Genomic DNA, 18,639 nt, shown 5'->3' on the forward strand with positions numbered 1-18,639 from the left:
AGAGGGATAGATAGATAGAGGGATAGATAGATAGATAGATAGATAGATAGATAATATAGATAGAGGGATAGATAGATAGATAATATAGATAGATAATAGATAGATAATATAGATAGATAGAGGGATAGATAGATAGATAGATAGATAATATAGATAGATAGATAGATAGATAGATAGATAGATAATATAGATAGATAATATAGATAGATAGAGCGATAGATAGATAGACAATATAGATAGATAGAGGGATAGATAGATAGATAGATAGATGGATAGATAATATAGATAGATAGAGGGATAGATAGATAGATAGATAGATAGATAGATAGATAGATGGATAGATAATATAGATAGATAGAGGGATAGATAGATAATATAGATAGATAATAGATAGCTAGATAGATAGATAATATAGATAGAGGGATAGATAGATAGATAGATAGATAGATAGATAGATAGATAGATAGATAGATAGATAGATAGATAGAGGGATAGATAGAGAGATAGATAGATAGATAATATAGATAGAGGGATAGATAGATAGATAATATAGATAGATAGATAGATAGATAGATAGATAGAAGGATAGATAGATAGATAGATAGATAGATAGAGGGATAGATAGAGGGATAGATAGATAGAGGGATAGATAGATAGATAGATAGATAATATAGATAGATAGAGGGATAGATAGATAGATAGATAGATAGATAGATAGATAGATAGATAGATAGATAGAGGGATAGATAGATAGATAGATAGATAGATAGAGGGATAGATAGATAGATAGATAGAGGGATAGATAGATAGATAATATAGATAGAGGGATAGATAGATAATATAGATAGATAGATAGAGGGATAGATAGAGAGATAGATAGATAGATAATATAGATAGAGGGATAGATAGATAGATAATATAGATAGATAGATAGATAGATAGATAGAAGGATAGATAGATAGATAGATAGATAGAGGGATAGATAGAGGGATAGATAGATAGAGGGATAGATAGATAGATAGATAATATAGATAGATAGAGGGATAGATAGATAGATAGATAGATAGATAGATAGATAGATAGAGGGATAGATAGATAGATAGATAGATAATATAGATAGAGGGATAGATAGATAATATAGATAGATAGATAGAGGGATAGATAGATAGAGGGATAGATAGAAGGATAGATAGATAGATAGATAGATAGAGGGATAGATAGAGGGATAGATAGATAGAGGGATAGATAGATAGATAATATAGATAGATAGAGGGATAGATAGATAGATAGATAGATAGATAGATAGATAGATAGAGGGATAGATAGATAGATAGATAGATAATATAGATAGAGGGATAGATAGATAATATAGATAGATAGATAGAGGGATAGATAGATAGAGGGATAGATAGATAATATAGATAGATAATAGATAGATGGATAGATAGAGGGATAGATAGATAGATAGAGGGATAGATAGATAGATAGATAATATAGATAGATAGATAGATAGATAGATAGATAGATAGATAGATAGATAGATAGATGGATAGATAATATAGATAGATAGAGGGATAGATAGAAGGATAGATAATATAGATAGATAGATAGATAGATAATATAGATAGATAGAGGGATAGATAGATAATAGATAGATAATATAGATAGATAATAAATAGACAGATGTAATATTATTACACATTTTTTTTTTATAAAATAATAAACATCACAAATCAGTAAATACAATGGACATATTTGTTGTCCTTGTAATCGTAACGACCTGAACAACGCAGCGATCAGATTATTTATGGGGATCGGTAAATGTCAAAAACAATGGCGCAATTTATTATTTTCTTTATTAAACCCCTAAAATATGTAATAAAAATGTATCACTGAGGCCGTGTTCACACGTAGCGTAAATGCTGCGTTTTTCTGCAGGATCCGCAGCACGAGTGCAGTAACAATCTCCTCTGATTATTGGTGTCTGCGGTATTTTTTATGCATTGTTCCCTCTTTTGCTCCATGTTTGTTTCAGACGTGAATCCTGAACCTTCGCACAGTTCAGCGGCGTCTTTAGACACCGAGGCCGGAGATCTCAGGACGTCTCATCCACTTTGCTGGGACATTTAGTCCGTGTTCACATGTAGTGGAAACGCTGCATTTTTTTCTGCTCTTTTTTTGCACAAATTCTGTTGTGTTTAATTGTCCGAGCAAAGTGGATGTGATTTCATGAGAAGACGTCGCTGAACCAGGTTTCTATGTGGAGCTTAAAAAAATGCAGGAAAAAACTGCAGATACTTTTATAAGAGCAGAATCTGAGGTTTATTGTAAAAACACTTAATAACCTGATTCACTTTGCACCAGAAACGCATTAACTAATGGAGAAAAAATGGAATAAGCAGAGACGATTGTTGTGTAGTTTGGTGCAGACAGCGGCAGAAACAAAAACCACCGGATTTATGCAGCGTGTGAACACGGCCTTATAGGCACAAATAAACGTCACATAGTGACACATAAATCTAAGAACATTCTGGCTGCGATGACGATGAATGAGCCGTCCAGGGCGTCTGCTGAATGACCCTTACTGACAAATGGGTGTGGCCAGGGGCGTGGTCATGGCCCTCTCCTTTCTTCAGTAGGCGTGAGGGGTGTGGTGGAGGTGAAGTTACAGCAGCACATTTGTTGTCTGCTCTGCAGCCGCAGTTCCTCCGTGTGCCAGGTCCTCGGTGATGGACAATTGTACGGTTTTTCTGCGGCTCCATCGCTGCAGATCCCAACCGTACAGTGACCGCGGAGGACGGCGGCAGTGCAGTGTGGGCGTGGCCTGGAGATACATGGCGGAGCGGAGACACACCCATTTGTCCTATTTCTCATGGTTGCTATGGTTTCGATGTGGTGCGTCGCCCTTTGCTGGATGGTTTCGTTCTGTGACCAAGAAAACCATCAAAGGATTTTTAAAAATGTAAAAAATTTTTTTTCCAAAGTTAAAAATATAAAAATGAAAAAAAAAATAAAAAGAAGCCGCAACAGCCGATGTATGAGATATAGCATTAAAAGAATAACTGTGGAGACGGAAGGGGTTAATGCAGGCATTCCGCTAGTCCGGCACGGCACGGCACGGCACAGCACAGCACAGCACAGCACAGCCGTGTTTTGCAGGGGTCGCCGCCGGGGGGCGCTTTATCAACGGGTTCCATAGTTTCCCGCCATCTTTCCGTTGCTATGGATACAGGTACGCTCGACATTCCACTGCTCACGCCTGGCTGTGATTGGCGGGAGCTCAGGAGCTCGGGCGCTGATTGGCTGGGCCTCGCTGTGTTTGGTTCCGTGTCGGCGCTTGATGACGTGTGACTGAGGCGCCGCTCGGCGGGTGATTACTCTGCTCTGACCGGCGGTTGCTCCGGTGCTGCTGGCGCTCGCCCTGAAGGCCGCGGAAGAGGAAAGGGAACAATGGCGGAGACCGAGGCTGTGAGGGACGAAGACGGCGGAATGTGCTGGTGTCTGCGGAGACTGGGAGGAATCCAGGAGATATTACTGCTGCCTGAGGGGGAGGAGGTGAGAAGACGGGGCCCCGATACACAGCTGATAGGAGGGGCCCCCGATATATACACACATGGCAGGAGGGGACCCCCGATATATACACAGCTGACAGGAGGGGGACCCCGATATATACACAGCTGACAGGAGGGGACCCCTGATATATACACACATGGCAGGAGGGGACCCCCGATATATACACAGCTGACAGGAGGGGGACCCCGATATATACACAGCTGACAGGAGGGGGACCCCGATATATACATAGCTGACAGGAGGGGGACCCCGATATATACACAGCTGACAGGAGGGGGACCCCGATATATACACAGCTGACAGGAGGGGACCCCCGATATATACACAGCTGACAGGAGGGGGACCCCGATATATACACAGCTGACAGGAGGGGGACCCCGATATATACATAGCTGACAGGAGGGGGACCCCGATATATACACAGCTGACAGGAGGGGACCCCCGATATATACACAGCTGACAGGAGGGGACCCCCGATATATACACAGCTGACAGGAGGGGGACCCCGATATATACACAGCTGACAGGAGGGGGACCCCGATATATACATAGCTGACAGGAGGGGGACCCCGATATATACACAGCTGACAGGAGGGGGACCCCGATATATACACAGCTGACAGGAGGGGACCCCCGATATATACACAGCTGACAGGAGGGGGACCCCGATATATACACAGCTGACAGGAGGGGACCCCCGATATATACACAGCTGACAGGAGGGGGACCCCGATATATACACAGCTGACAGGAGGGGGACCCCGATATATACATAGCTGACAGGAGGGGACCCCCGATATATACACAGCTGACAGGAGGGGGACCCCGATATATACACAGCTGACAGGAGGGGACCCCCGATATATACACACATGGCAGGAGGGGACCCCCGATATATACACAGCTGACAGGAGGGGGACCCCGATATATACACAGCTGACAGGAGGGGACCCCCGATATATACACACATGGCAGGAGGGGACCCCCGATATATACACAGCTGACAGGAGGGGGACCCCGATATACACACAGCTGACAGGAGGGGGACCCCGATATACAAACAGCTGACAGGAGGGGACCCCCGATATATACACACATGGCAGGAGGGGACCCCCGATATATACACAGCTGACAGGAGGGGCCCCCGATATATACACAGCTGACAAGAGGAGACCCCCCGATATATACATAGCTGACAGGAGGGGACCCCCGATATATACACAGCTGACAGGAGGAGACCCCCCGATATATACACAGCTGACAGGAGGGGACCCCCGATATATACACAGCTGACAGGAGGGGGACCCCGATATATACATAGCTGACAGGAGGGGGACCCCGATATACAAACAGCTGACAGGAGGGGACCCCCGATATACACACATGGCAGGAGGGGACCCCCGATATATACACAGCTGACAGGAGGGGCCCCCGATATATACACAGCTGACAAGAGGAGACCCCCGATATATACACAGCTGACAGGAGGAGACCCCCGATATATACACAGCTGACAAGAGGAGGACCCCCGATATATACACAGCTGACAGGAGGAGACCCCCGATATATACACAGCTGACAGGAGGGGACCCCCGATATATACACAGCTGACAGGAGGGGGACCCCGATATATACATAGCTGACAGGAGGAGACCCCCCGATATACACACATGGCAGGAGGGGACCCCCGATATATACACAGCTGACAGGAGGGGCCCCCGATATATACACAGCTGACAAGAGGAGACCCCCCGATATATACATAGCTGACAGGAGGGGACCCCCGATATATACACAGCTGACAGGAGGGACTCCCCATATATACACAGCTGACAGGAGGGGACCCCCGATATATACACAGCTGACAGGAGGGGGACCCCCGATATATACATAGCTGACAGGAGGAGACCCCCCGATATACACACATGGCAGGAGGGGACCCCCCGATATATACACACATGGCAGGAGGGGACCCCCGATATAAACGCACCTGACGGGCACACCCGTCCCCCTCCTGTTGTCAGCGGCATCTATTATTGTACTTATGTGCTCACATCTGGGGCTCCCCGCTTCGTTGGCGCTGTGTCCCTCATAACTTGTAATTTTCCGTCTCCTTCAGGTTTCGCTGGGCAGAGGTCTGGGTGTCATGTACCAGCTGAGCTCCACGGCCTGGCCGCTGATGATCTCCCGCACACACTGCTTCCTCAGGCAGAACGAGGAGGGGCGCTGGACCATCACAGACAACAACGTAAGTCTGACACCCCAATCCCCAATGCAGGAACAGCATGATGTAGAGGACGGTCCCTGCGAGGACCCCCAGGAAGGGAACGTGGGCAGCTCTGGAGGGTCACAGGGGAAGGGAAAGTGGCAGCTGTGGAGGGTCACAGGGGAAGGGAACGTGGCGGCTGTGGAGGGTCACAGGGGAAGGGAAAGTGGCAGCTCTGGAGGGTCACAGGGGAAGGGAACGTGGCAGCTCTGGAGGGTCACAGGGGAAGGGAACGTGGCGGCTGTGGAGGGTCACAGGGGAAGGGTAAGTGGCAGCTCTGGAGGGTCACAGGGGAAGGGAACGTGGCAGCTCTGGAGGGTCACAGGGGAAGGGAACGTGGCAGCTCTGGAGGGTCACAGGGGAAGGGTAAGTGGCAGCTCTGGAGGGTCACAGGGGAAGGGAAAGTGGCAGCTCTGGAGGGTCACAGGGGAAGGGAAAGTGGCAGCTCTGGAGGGTCACAGGGGAAGGGAAAGTGGCAGCTCTGGAGGGTCACAGGGGAAGGGAAAGTGGCAGCTCTGGAGGGTCACAGGGGAAGGGTAAGTGGCAGCTCTGGAGGGTCACAGGGGAAGGGAACGTGGCAGCTCTGGAGGGTCACAGGGGAAGGGTAAGTGGCAGCTCTGGAGGGTCACAGGGGAAGGGAACGTGGAGGGTCACAGGGGAAGGGAACGTGGCGGCTGTGGAGGGTCACAGGGGAAGGGAAAGTGGCAGCTGTGGAGGGTCACAGGGGAAGGGAAAGTGGCAGCTGTGGAGGGTCACAGGGGAAGGGAACGTGGCAGCTGTGGAGGGTCACAGGGGAAGGGAACGTGGCAGCTCTGGAGGGTCACAGGGGAAGGGAACGTGGCAGCTCTGGAGGGTCACAGGGGAAGGGTAAGTGGCAGCTCTGGAGGGTCACAGGGGAAGGGTAAGTGGCAGCTCTGGAGGGTCACAGGGGAAGGGAAAGTGGCAGCTCTGGAGGGTCACAGGGGAAGGGAAAGTGGCAGCTCTGGAGGGTCACAGGGGAAGGGAAAGTGGCAGCTCTGGAGGGTCACAGGGGAAGGGAAAGTGGCAGCTCTGGAGGGTCACAGGGGAAGGGAAAGTGGCAGCTCTGGAGGGTCACAGGGGAAGGGAAAGTGGCAGCTCTGGAGGGTCACAGGGGAAGGGTAAGTGGCAGCTCTGGAGGGTCACAGGGGAAGGGAACGTGGCAGCTCTGGAGGGTCACAGGGGAAGGGTAAGTGGCAGCTCTGGAGGGTCACAGGGGAAGGGAACGTGGCAGCTCTGGAGGGTCACAGGGGAAGGGTAAGTGGCAGCTCTGGAGGGTCACAGGGGAAGGGAACGTGGAGGGTCACAGGGGAAGGGAACGTGGCGGCTGTGGAGGGTCACAGGGGAAGGGAAAGTGGCAGCTGTGGAGGGTCACAGGGGAAGGGAACGTGGCAGCTGTGGAGGGTCACAGGGGAAGGGAACGTGGCAGCTCTGGAGGGTCACAGGGGAAGGGAACGTGGCGGCTGTGGAGGGTCACAGGGGAAGGGAACGTGGGAGCTGTGGAGGGTCACAGGGGAAGGGAACGTGGCAGCTGTGGAGGGTCACAGGGGAAGGGAAAGTGGCAGCTGTGGAGGGTCACAGGGGAAGGGAACGTGGCAGCTGTGTAGGGTCACAGGGGAAGGGAATGTGGCAGCTGTGGAGGGTCACAGGGGAAGGGAACGTGGCGGCTGTGGAGGGTCACAGGGGAAGGGAACATGGCAGCTGTGGAGGGTCACAGGGGAAGGGAAAGTGGCAGCTGTAGAGGGTCACAGGGGAAGGGAACGTGGCAGCTGTGTAGGGTCACAGGGGAAGGGAACATGGCAGCTGTGTAGGGTCACAGGGGAAGGGAACGTGGCGGCTGTGGAGGGTCACAGGGGAAGGGAAAGTGGCAGCTGTGGAGGGTCACAGGGGAAGGGAAAGTGGCAGCTGTAGAGGGTCACAGGGGAAGGGAACGTGGCAGCTGTGTAGGGTCACATGGCTGTAGACAGTTAGAGGGGGCTTCTACAGGAGGATGTGGGTAGTAGTGGAGTCCAGGGCATTGCAGCTCTTGAAGGTCTGTAGCGTTAACTACATGATATACCCAGTGCAGGTCTATAGACAGTCATCTCTGCGTGACACTAGATGGCGCCACATGTCCGTGTATAAGACCTGTAGTAAGAGGGTTGTGTCTGTAGAGAAATAATCCCAACGGTTTCTGAAGCAGCGAGGGCCATCCCCAGAGGAGAGCAGTAACTGCGGGGTACATATATATATATCTCCTCCTGTCAGTGTATTATATTTGGTGGCTCTGACACTAGATGGCGCCACATGTCTGTGTTATGATGTGGCCGTTGTGACTGCCCGGGGCTTTACAGTGTTATTTGTCTGATCTCTGGAGTCAGCGCTGCCTCGATCACTGCTCTGCCGTCACGTCCTCTATTATTTCTGTATCAGTCCGGGTTATGTAATCTAATGCACCAGTGTGGATTATATATCTGCCCAGCAGAGGGCATCACAGGGTGTCCGGGCCGCAGCCTGAGAGCGAAAGCACGACTGTACATACAATGGAAAATGCATTAATGTACTGACACAAGGCATAACTCCCCCTGACCCCCGTGCTCGCAACCTCTCCTCCACCAGCTGTGCCCCCACAGGAGACAAATGATGCACGTCACTGCCCCAAAATATGGAAACACTAAAACCTATGGACTCCTTCCCTTCTGTGACCTGAGCTCCCGACACACCGGGAGAAGACCGAGATACATAATACAGGAGGTGACTCAGGATCAGTAATGTATGTGCACAGTGACTGCACCAGCAGAATAGTGAGTGCAGCTCTGGAGTATAATACAGGAGGTAACTCAGGATCAGTAATGTATGTGCACAGTGACTGCACCAGCAGAATAGTGAGTGCAGCTCTGGAGTATAATACAGGAGGTAACTCAGGATCAGTAATGTATGTACACAGTGACTACACCAGCAGAATAGTGAGTGCAGCTCTGGGGTATAATACAGGAGGTAACTCAGGATCAGTAATGTAATGTATGTACACAGTGACTGCACCAGCAGAATAGTGACTGCTGCTCTGGAGTATAATACAGGAGGTGACTCAGGAGCAGTAATGTGTGTGCACAGTGACTGCACCAGCAGAATAGTGAGTGCAGCTCTGGGGTATAATACAGGAGGTAACTCAGGAGCAGTAATGTAATGTATGTACTCAGTGACTGCACCAGCAGAATAGTGAGTGCAGCTCTTGAGGATAATACAGGAGGTAACTCAGGATCAGTAATGTAATGTACACAGTGACTACACCAGCAGAATAGTGAGTGCAGCTCTGGAGGATAATACAGTAGGTAACTCAGGAGCAGTAATGTATGTGCACAGTGACTGCACCAGCAGAATAGTGAGTGCAGCTCTGGGGTATAATGCAGGAGGTAACTCAGGATCAGTAATGTAATGTATGTACACAGTGACTGCACCAGCAGAATAGTGAGTGCAGCTCTGGAGGATAATACAGGAGGTAACTCAGGATCAGTAGTGTAATGTATGTACACAGTGACTGCACCAGCAGAATAGTGAGTGCAGCTCTGGAGTATAATACAGGAGGTAACTCAGGAGCAGTAATGTGTGTATATAGTGACAGCACCAGCAGAATAGTGAGTGCAGCTCTGGAGGATAATACAGGAGGTAACTCAGGATCAGTAATGTATGTACACAGTGACTGCACCAGCAGAATAGTGAGTGCAGCTCTGGAGTATAATACAGGAGGTAACTCAGGATCAGTAATGTATGTACACAGTGACTGCACCAGCAGAATAGTGAGTGCAGCTCTGGAGGATAATACAGGAGGTAACTCAGGATCAGTAATGTATGTACACAGTGACTGCACCAGCAGAATAGTGAGTGCAGCTCTGGAGTATAATACAGGAGGTAACTCAGGATCAGTAATGTATGTACACAGTGACTGCACCAGCAGAATAGTGAGTGCAGCTCTGGAGTATAATACAGGAGGTAATTCAGGATCAGTAATGTATGTACACAGTGACTGCACCAGCAGAATAGTGAGTGCAGCTCTGGAGTATAATACAGGAGGTAACTCAGGATCAGTAATGTATGTACACAGTGACTGCACCAGCAGAATAGTGAGTGCAGCTCTGGAGGATAATATAGGATGAAATGGAATGTGTGTACTCGTACTGTTATATAACACAGTTAGAAAAACATTTGTTGTTTTTTTTGATCCATCAGAAGCTGCTGATTTGGGCTGAACCCTTCATCTCTGCTGCGGTGAGAGATATCGGAGCGTCTTTATTACATCAGCAGATGCGGTGCAAATCATTTTGGCATTGAGTTACATGTCCACAGAGGGGGGGGGGTGAATGGCAAAAAATGACTTTTAAGAGCAATGTATTGGATGATAAGATGTAACACACAGCCGCGCAGTGTTAGTGCCGTCCGCAGTGATGCAGTGATGCAGCGGATGTGACAGGGAAGGATGGGTTTGTACGGATACATTCCCCTGTATAATGGTGCATAACCGGTGACTTGTGCCACTCGTTATCATGTGATTGGTTCTGATCTCATTATATTATGGCATCACGTGTCGCCTCTGCGGCTGCGGGCGACATTCCAGCATCAGGGTGAAGGGTCCGGACAATGGAACAGGTTTTAATTGATCTAAAATAAAGGTTTTTTTTCCTTTTCGAGTGGATTTTACCCTCCTCCATTCTTCTTTATCTCTTAGCTAGTATTGGGGCTATAAACAATAACCGGGGTCTTTTCTGTGGGGGGGGACCTCAGAAGTTGCTGATTGTCTCGTCTCTCGTCTTTCAGAGCCTGAATGGAGTTCTTCTCAATAAAGAGAAGCTGAAGCCTCAGCAGCCGTACCCCGTGCCCCCGGGCAGCAGCCTCCAGATCGGCGTGGTCATGCCCAATGCAGACAGGCCCGAGTTTGAGTACGAGTTTGTTCAGGAGAACCTGGCACAGATTCGGCCGCTCCTCACTCGCCCGCAGTCCGGAAAGAGAAAGTCAACCAGAAGCAAACGGAAGCTGAACTGTGAGGACTCCGAGGCCTCCGGGATGGAGGGCACCTCCAGCACCTCCAGGGCCAAAATCCCCCGCGTCTCAATAGACCGCAACCAGCCAACCAGGTCACCGCATACTGAGATGTCTAAACAGCCCACAGTAAAGGTGGACGCATCAATGGACCTGGACTGCTCCACAGACGTGGACCTCGTGGCCTCCACTCAGACGCCACCTGACACCACTCTCCATTTCACTAAAATCAGTCAGTCTCTTGTAGAACTTAACAACTTCATTCTGCAAGTCAAGGAGAAGATAAAGACCACCCAACAGTTCGGCTCCCCCGGGGACAGACAGGAGCTCCTGGACCTGCAGAAGGAGCTGAGCAGCAAACGAGAGGAGCATCTCCAGAGGCTCAGCGAGATGAGGACCACCATCCCGGAGGAGCGAGGAGGCGAGGTATGGGGAGCGAGGAGGCAAGGTATGGGGAGCGAGGAGGCAAGGTATGAGGGGCAGGCAAGGAGGCGAGGTATGGGGAGCGAGGAGGCGAGGTATGGGTAGCGAGGAGGCGAGGTATGGGGAGCGAGGAGGCGAGGTATGGGGAGCGAGGAGGCGAGGTATGGGGAGCGAGGAGGCGAGGTATGGGGAGCGAGGAGGCGAGGTATGGGGAGCGAGGAGGCGAGGTATGGGGAGCGAGCAGGCGAGGTATGGGGAGCGAGCAGGTGAGGTATGGGGAGCGAGGAGGCGAGGTATGGGGAGCGAGGAGGCGAGGTATGGGGAGCGAGGAGGCGAGGTATGGGGAGCGAAGAGGCGAGGTATGGGGAGCGAGGAGTCGAGGTATGGGGAGCGAGGAGGCGAGGTATGGGGAGCGAGGAGGCGAGGTATGGGGAGCGAGGAGGCGAGGTATGGGGAGCGAGGAGGCGAGGTATGGGGAGCGAGGAGGCGAGGTATGGGGAGCGAGGAGGCGAGGTATGGGGAGCGAGGAGGCGAGGTATGGGGAGCGAGGAGGCGAGGTATGAGGGGCAGACAAGGAGGCGAGGTATGAGGAGGCGAGGTATGGGGAGCGAGGAGGCGAGGTATGGGGAGCGAGGAGGCGAGGTATGGGGAGCGAGGAGGCAAGGTATGAGGGGCAGGCAAGGAAGCGAGGTATGGGGAGGCGAGGTATGAGGAGGCGAGGTATGGGGAGCGAGGAGGCGAGGTATGGGGAGCGAGGAGGCGAGGTATGGGGATGCGAGGTATGAGGAGGCGAGGTATGGGGATGCGAGGAGGCGAGGTATGGGGATGCGAGGAGGCGAGGTATGGGGATGCGAGGAGGCGAGGTATGAGGAGGCGAGGTATGGGGATGCGAGGAGGCGAGGTATGGGGATTCGAGGTATGGGGATGCGAGGAGGCGAGGTATGGGGATGCGAGGAGGCGAGGTATGGGGAGCGAGGAGGCGTGGTATGGGGAGCGAGGAGGCGTGGTATGGGGAGCGAGGAGGCGAGGTATGGGGAGCGAGGAGGCGAGGTATGGGGAGCGAGGAGGCGAGGTATGGGGAGCTAGGTATGAGGGGCGAGGAGGTGAGGTATGAGGGGTGAGCGAGGAGGTGAGGTATGAGGGGCGAGCGAGGTATGAGGAGTGAGCGAGGAGGTGAGGTATGAGGAGCGAGGTGAGGTATGAGGGGCGAGCGAGGTGGCGAGGTATGGGGAGCGAGGAGGCGAGGTATGGGGAGCGAGGAGGCGAGGTATGGGGAGCGAGGAGGCGAGGTATGGGGGGCGAGGAGGCGAGGTATGAGGGGCAAGGTGTGAGGCGAGGTATGAGGGGCAAGGTGTGAGGCGAGGTATGAGGAGGCGAGGTATGAGGAGGCGAGGTATGAGGAGGCGAGGTATGAGGAGGCGAGGTATGAGGGGCGAGGAGGCGAGGTATGGGGATGCGAGGAGGCGAGGTATGAGGAGCGAGGAGGCGAGGTATGGGGATGCGAGGAGGCGAGGTATGGGGAGCGAGGTATGGGGAGCGAGCGAGGAGGTGAGGTATGAGGAGCGAGCGAGGAGGCGAGGTATGAGGGGCGAGCGAGGTATGAGGGGCGAGCGAGGTATGAGGGGCGAGCGAGGTATGAGGGGCGAGCGAGGTATGAGGAGCAAGGAGGCGAGGTATGAGGAAGCGAGGTATGAGGAGGCGAGGTATGGGGAGCGAGGAGGCGAGGTATGGGGAGCGAGGAGGCGAGGTATGGGGAGCGAGGAGGCGAGGTATGGGGAGCGAGGAGGCGAGGTATGAGGAGGCGAGGTATGAGGAGCGAGGAGGCGAGGTATGAGGAGGCGAGGTATGAGGAGGCGAGGTATGAGGGGCGAGGAGGCGAGGTATGAGGCGAGGTATGAGGGGCGAGGAGGCGAGGTATGAGGCGAGGTATGGGGAGCGAGGAGGCGAGGTATGAGGAGGCGAGGTATGAGGGGCGAGGTATGGGGGCGAGGAGGCGAGGTATGGGGAGCGAGGAGGCGAGGTATGAGGGGCGAGGAGGCGAGGTATGAGGGGCGAGCGAGGAGGCGAGGTATGAGGGGCGAGCGAGCAGGCGAGCTATGAGGGGCGAGCGAGCAGGCGAGGCATGAGGGGCGAGCGAGCAGGCGAGGCATGAGGGGCGAGCGAGGAGGCGAGGCATGAGGGGGCGAGCGAGGAGGCGAGGTATGAGGGGCGAGCGAGCAGGCGAGCTATGAGGGGCAGGCGAGCTATGAGGGGCGAGCGAGCAGGCGAGGCATGAGGGGCGAGCGAGGAGGCGAGGCATGAGGGGCGAGCGAGGAGTCGAGGTATGAGGGGCGAGCGAGGAGTCGAGGTATGAGGGGCGAGCGAGGAGGCGAGGTATGAGGGGCGAGCGAGGAGGCGAGGTATGAGGGGCGAGCGAGGAGGCGAGCTATGAGGGGCGAGCGAGCAGGCGAGCTATGAGGGGCGAGCGAGCAGGCGAGCTATGAGGGGCGAGCGAGCAGGCGAGCTATGAGGGCGAGCGAGGAGGCGAGCTATGAGGGGCAGGCGAGCTATGAGGGGCGAGCGAGCAGGCGAGGCATGAGGGGCGAGCGAGGAGGCGAGGCATGAGGGGCGAGCGAGGAGTCGAGGCATGAGGGGCGAGCGAGGAGGCGAGGTATGAGGGGCGAGCGAGGAGGCGAGGTATGAGGGGCGAGCGAGGAGGCGAGCTATGAGGGGCGAGCGAGGAGGCGAGCTATGAGGGGCGAGCGAGCAGGCGAGCTATGAGGGGCGAGCGAGCAGGCGAGCTATGAGGGCGAGCGAGCAGGCGAGCTATGAGGGCGAGCGAGGAGGCGAGGTATGAGGGGCGAGCGAGGTATGGGGAGCGAGGTAGGAGGGGCGAGCAGGCGAGCTATGAGGGGCGAGCGAGGAGTCGAGGTATGAGGGGCGAGCGAGGAGGCGAGGTATAAGGTCATACCTGACCCTACACATGTAATGGTACGGCCGGTGTCACCCCCGGTCACACCTGAGTCTATCCACGTGGATCTGTGCCTCTTGTTTGCTCACACACGGCCCCCCCGGCGGTGCAGAGGGTTAGGGGGGTCGCTCCGCCATGTGACCGACAGAGCTGTGGGGTTGGGGTTTCTCCGGTGTCATTCAGAGACTTTCTCCTTCTGACCACAGGGGGCGTCATCGCTGTCGGCAGAGGAGCGTGTGACGGAGCCGCTGGCACAGACCCTGGCAGAGGTGACGTATGGCTGTGAGACCCCCGGATGAATGATGGCGAGTATGGGGGGAATCTGTGGACCCCGCGGTTACGATCTCACAGCTCAGAATGTGGAATTACGAGGACGTTTTACATCCTGCACATTATGGGTTAATTGTCCTTGGGTCTTACATTACAAATGGGAATTTTTTTATAGAGGGAGGAGGGGTCTCTATAGTGATACTGTATGAGGAGGGCTGGTAATGGAGGGGGGGGGAGGGGTCTCTATAGTGATACTGTATGAGGGGGGCTGGTAATGGAGGGGGGGGAGGGGTCTCTATAGTGATACTGTATGAGGGGGGCTGGTAATGGAGGGGGGGGAGGGGTCTCTATAGTGATACTGTATGAGGAGGGCTGGTAATGGAGGGGGGGGAGGGGTCTCTATAGTGATACTGTATGAGGGGGGCTGGTAATGGAGTGGGCCTCTATAGTGACACTGTATGAGGGGGGCTGGTAATGGAGGGGGGCTCTATAGTGATACTGTATGAGGGGGGCTGGTAATGGAGGGGGCCTCTATAGTGACACTGTATGAGGGGGGCTGGTAATGGAGGGGGGCTCTATAGTGATACTGTATGAGGAGGGCTGGTAATGGAGGGGGGGAGGGGTCTCTATAGTGATACTGTATGAGGAGGGCTGGTAATGGAGGGGGGGGAGGGGTCTCTATAGTGATACTGTATGAGGAGGGCTGGTAATGGAGGGGTCTCTATAGTGACACTGTATGAGGAGGGCTGGTAATGGAGGGGGGGGCTGGTAATGGAGGGGGGCTCTATAGTGATACTGTATGAGGGGGGCTGGTAATGGAGTGGGCCTCTATAGTGACACTGTATGAGGGGGGCTGGTAATGGAGGGGGGCTCTATAGTGATACTGTATGAGGGGGGCTGGTAATGGAGGGGGGCTCTATAGTGATACTGTATGAGTGGGGCTGGTAATGGAGGGGGGCTCTATAGTGATACTGTATGAGGGGGGCTGGTAATGGAGGGGGGAGGGGGCTCTATAGTGATACTGTATGAGGGGGGGCTGGTAATGGAGGAGGAGGGGGCTCTATAGTGATACTGTATGAGGGGGGCTGGTAATGGAGTGGGCCTCTATAGTGATACTGTATGAGGGGGGCTGGTAATGGAGGGGGGCTCTATAGTGATACTGTATGAGGGGGGGCTGGTAATGGAGGGGGCCTCTATAGTGACACTGTATGAGGGGGGCTGGTAATGGAGGGGGCCTCTATAGTGACACTGTATGAGGGGGGCTGGTAATGGAGGGGGGCTCTATAGTGATACTGTATGAGGGGGGCTGGTAATGGAGGGGTCTCTATAGTGATACTGTATGAGGGGGGCTGTTAATGGAGGGGGCTTTATAGTGATACTGTATTAGGGGGGCTGGTAATGGAGGGGGGGAGGGGGCTCTATAGTGATACTGTAGGAGGGGGGCTGGTAATGGAGGGGGGGAGGGGGCTCTATAGTGATACTGTATGAGGGGGGCTGGTAATGGAGGGGGGAGGGGGCTCTATAGTGATACTGTATGAGGAGGGCTGGTAATGGAGGGGGGGAGGGGGCTCTATAGTGACACTGTATGAGGGGGGCTGATAATGGAGGGGGGAGGGGGCTCTATAGTGATAATGTATGAGGGGGGGCTGATAATGGAGGGGGGGAGGGGGCTCTATAGTGATTCTGTATGGGGGGGCTGGTAATGGAGGGAGGAGGGGGCTCTATAGTGATACTGTATGAGGGGGGCTGGTAATGGAGGGGGGGAGGATGCTCTATAGTGATACTGTATGAGGGGGGCTGGTAATGGAGGGGTCTCTATAGTGATACTGTATGAGGGGGGCTGGTAATGGAGGTGGCTCTATAGTGATACTGTATTAGGGGGACTGGTAATGGAGGGGGGGAGGGGGCTCTATAGTGATACTGTATGAGGGGGGCTGGTAATGGAGGGGGGGAGGGGGCTCTATAGTGATACTGTATGAGGGGGGCTGGTAATGGAGGGGGGGAGGGGGCTCTATAGTGATACTGTATGAGGAGGGCTGGTAATGGAGGGGGGGAGGGGGCTCTATAGTGATACTGTATGAGGGGGGCTGGTAATGGAGGGGGGGAGGGGGCTCTATAGTGATACTGTATGAGGAGGGCTGGTAATGGAGGGGGGGAGGGGGCTCTATAGTGACACTGTATGAGGGGGGCTGATAATGGAGGGGGGGAGGGGGCTCTATAGTGATAATGTATGAGGGGGGCTGATAATGGAGGGGGGGAGGGGGCTCTATAGTGATTCTGTATGGGGGGGCTGGTAATGGAGGGAGGAGGGGGCTCTATAGTGATACTGTATGAGGGGGGCTGGTAATGGAGGGGGGGAGGATGCTCTATAGTGATACTGTATGAGGGGGGCTGGTAATGGAGGGGGGAGGGGGCTCTATAGTGATACTGTATGAGGGGGGCTGGTAATGGAGGGGGGGAGGGGGCTCTATAGTGATACTGTATGAGGGGAGCTGGTAATGGAGGGGGGCTCTATAGTGACACTGTATGAGGAGGGCTGGTAATGGAGGGGGGCTCTATAGTGATACTGTATGAGGGGGGCTGGTAATGGAGGGGGGAGGTGGCTCTATAGTGACACTGTATGAGGGGGGCTGGTAAAGGAGGGGGGGAGGGGGCTCTATAGTGATACTGTATGAGGGGGGCTGGTAAAGGAGGGGGGAGGGGGCTCTATAGTGATACTGTATGAGGGGGGCTGGTAAAGGAGGGGGGGAGGGGGCTCTATAGCGATACTGTATGAGGGGGGCTGGTAATGGAGGGGGGGAGGGGGCTCTATAGTGACCCTGTATGAGGGGGGCTGGTAATGGAGGGGGGGAGGGGGCTCTATAGTGACCCTGTATGAGGGGGGCTGGTAATGGAGGGGGGAGGGGGCTCTATAGTGATACTGTATGAGGGGGGCTGGTAATGGAGGGGGGGAGGGGGCTCTATAGTGATACTGTATGAGGGGGGCTGGTAAAGGGGGGGGGCTCTAGTGATACTGTATGAGGGGGGGCTGGTAATGGAGGGGGAGGGGTCTCTATAGTGACACTGTATGAGGAGGGCTGGTAATGGAGGGGGGGGAGGGGGCTCTATAGTGACACTGTATGAGGGGGGCTGGTAATGAAGGGGGGCTCTATAGTGACACTGTATGAGGGGGGCTGGTAATGGAGGGGGGAGGGGCCTCTATAGTGACACTGTATGAGGGGGGCTGGTAATGGAGGGGGAGGGGGCTCTATAGTGATACTGTATGAGGGGGCTGGTAATGGAGGGGTCTCTGTAGTGATACTGTATGTGGGGGGCTGGTAATGGAGGGGGGAGGGGGCTCTATAGTGATACTGTATGAGGGGGGCTGGTAATGGAGGGGGGCTCTATAGTGATACTGTATGAGGTAGGCTGGTAATGGAGGGGGGGAGGGGGCTCTATAGTGATACTGTATGAGGGGGGCTGGTAATGGAGGGGGGGAGGGGGCTCTATAGTGATACTGTATGAGGGGGGCTGGTAATGGAGGGGGGGAGGGGGCTCTATAGTGATACTGTATGAGGGGGGCTGGTAATGGAGGGGTCTCTGTAGTGATACTGTATGAGGGGGGGGGCTGGTAATAGAGGGGGGAGGGGGCTCTATAGTGATAATGTATGAGGGGGGTTGGTAATGGAGGGGGGAGGGGGCTCTATAGTGACACTGTATGAGGGGGGCTGGTAATGGAGGGGGGAGGGGGCTCTATAGTGATACTGTATGGGGGGGCTGGTAATGGAGGGGGGAGGGGGCTCTATAGTGATACTGTATGGGGGGGCTGGTAATGGAGGGGGGGAGGGGGCTCTATAGTGATACTGTATGAGGGGGGCTGATAATGGAAGGGGGGAGGGGGCTCTATAGTGATACTGTATGAGGGGGGCTGGTAATGGAGGGGGGGGAGGGGGCTCTATAGTGACACTGTATGAGGGGGGCTGGTAATGGATGGGGGGAGGGGGCTCTATAGTGACACTGTATGAGGGGGGCTGGTAATGGAGGGGTTGAGGGGGCTCTATAGTGATTCTGTATGAGGGGGCTCTATAGTGATACTGTATGAGGGGGGCTGGTAATGGAGGGGGGAGGGGGCTCTATAGTGACACTG

At 53.8% G+C, this 18,639-nt stretch overlaps 1 protein-coding gene across 2 annotated transcripts in view; it reads left to right on the top strand.

Annotated features, from left to right (window-relative positions):
- The first annotated feature begins 3,348 nt into the window (after positions 1-3,348).
- RNF8 (ring finger protein 8) overlaps positions 3,349-18,639 on the top strand; it is a 31,590-nt gene continuing 16,299 nt past the window's right edge. For both annotated transcript variants that reach the window (XM_075337910.1, XM_075337911.1), the window contains exons 1-4: positions 3,349-3,555; positions 5,693-5,821; positions 10,649-11,296; positions 14,450-14,512. In XM_075337910.1, coding sequence (XP_075194025.1) covers positions 3,451-3,555; positions 5,693-5,821; positions 10,649-11,296; positions 14,450-14,512 — 945 coding nt within the window. In that variant the 5' untranslated portion in view covers positions 3,349-3,450. The remainder of the gene's footprint in view (positions 3,556-5,692; positions 5,822-10,648; positions 11,297-14,449; positions 14,513-18,639) is intronic.

This window comes from Anomaloglossus baeobatrachus, chromosome 3 (genome assembly GCF_048569485.1).
Source record: "Anomaloglossus baeobatrachus isolate aAnoBae1 chromosome 3, aAnoBae1.hap1, whole genome shotgun sequence".
Lineage (NCBI taxonomy): Eukaryota > Metazoa > Chordata > Amphibia > Anura > Aromobatidae > Anomaloglossus > Anomaloglossus baeobatrachus.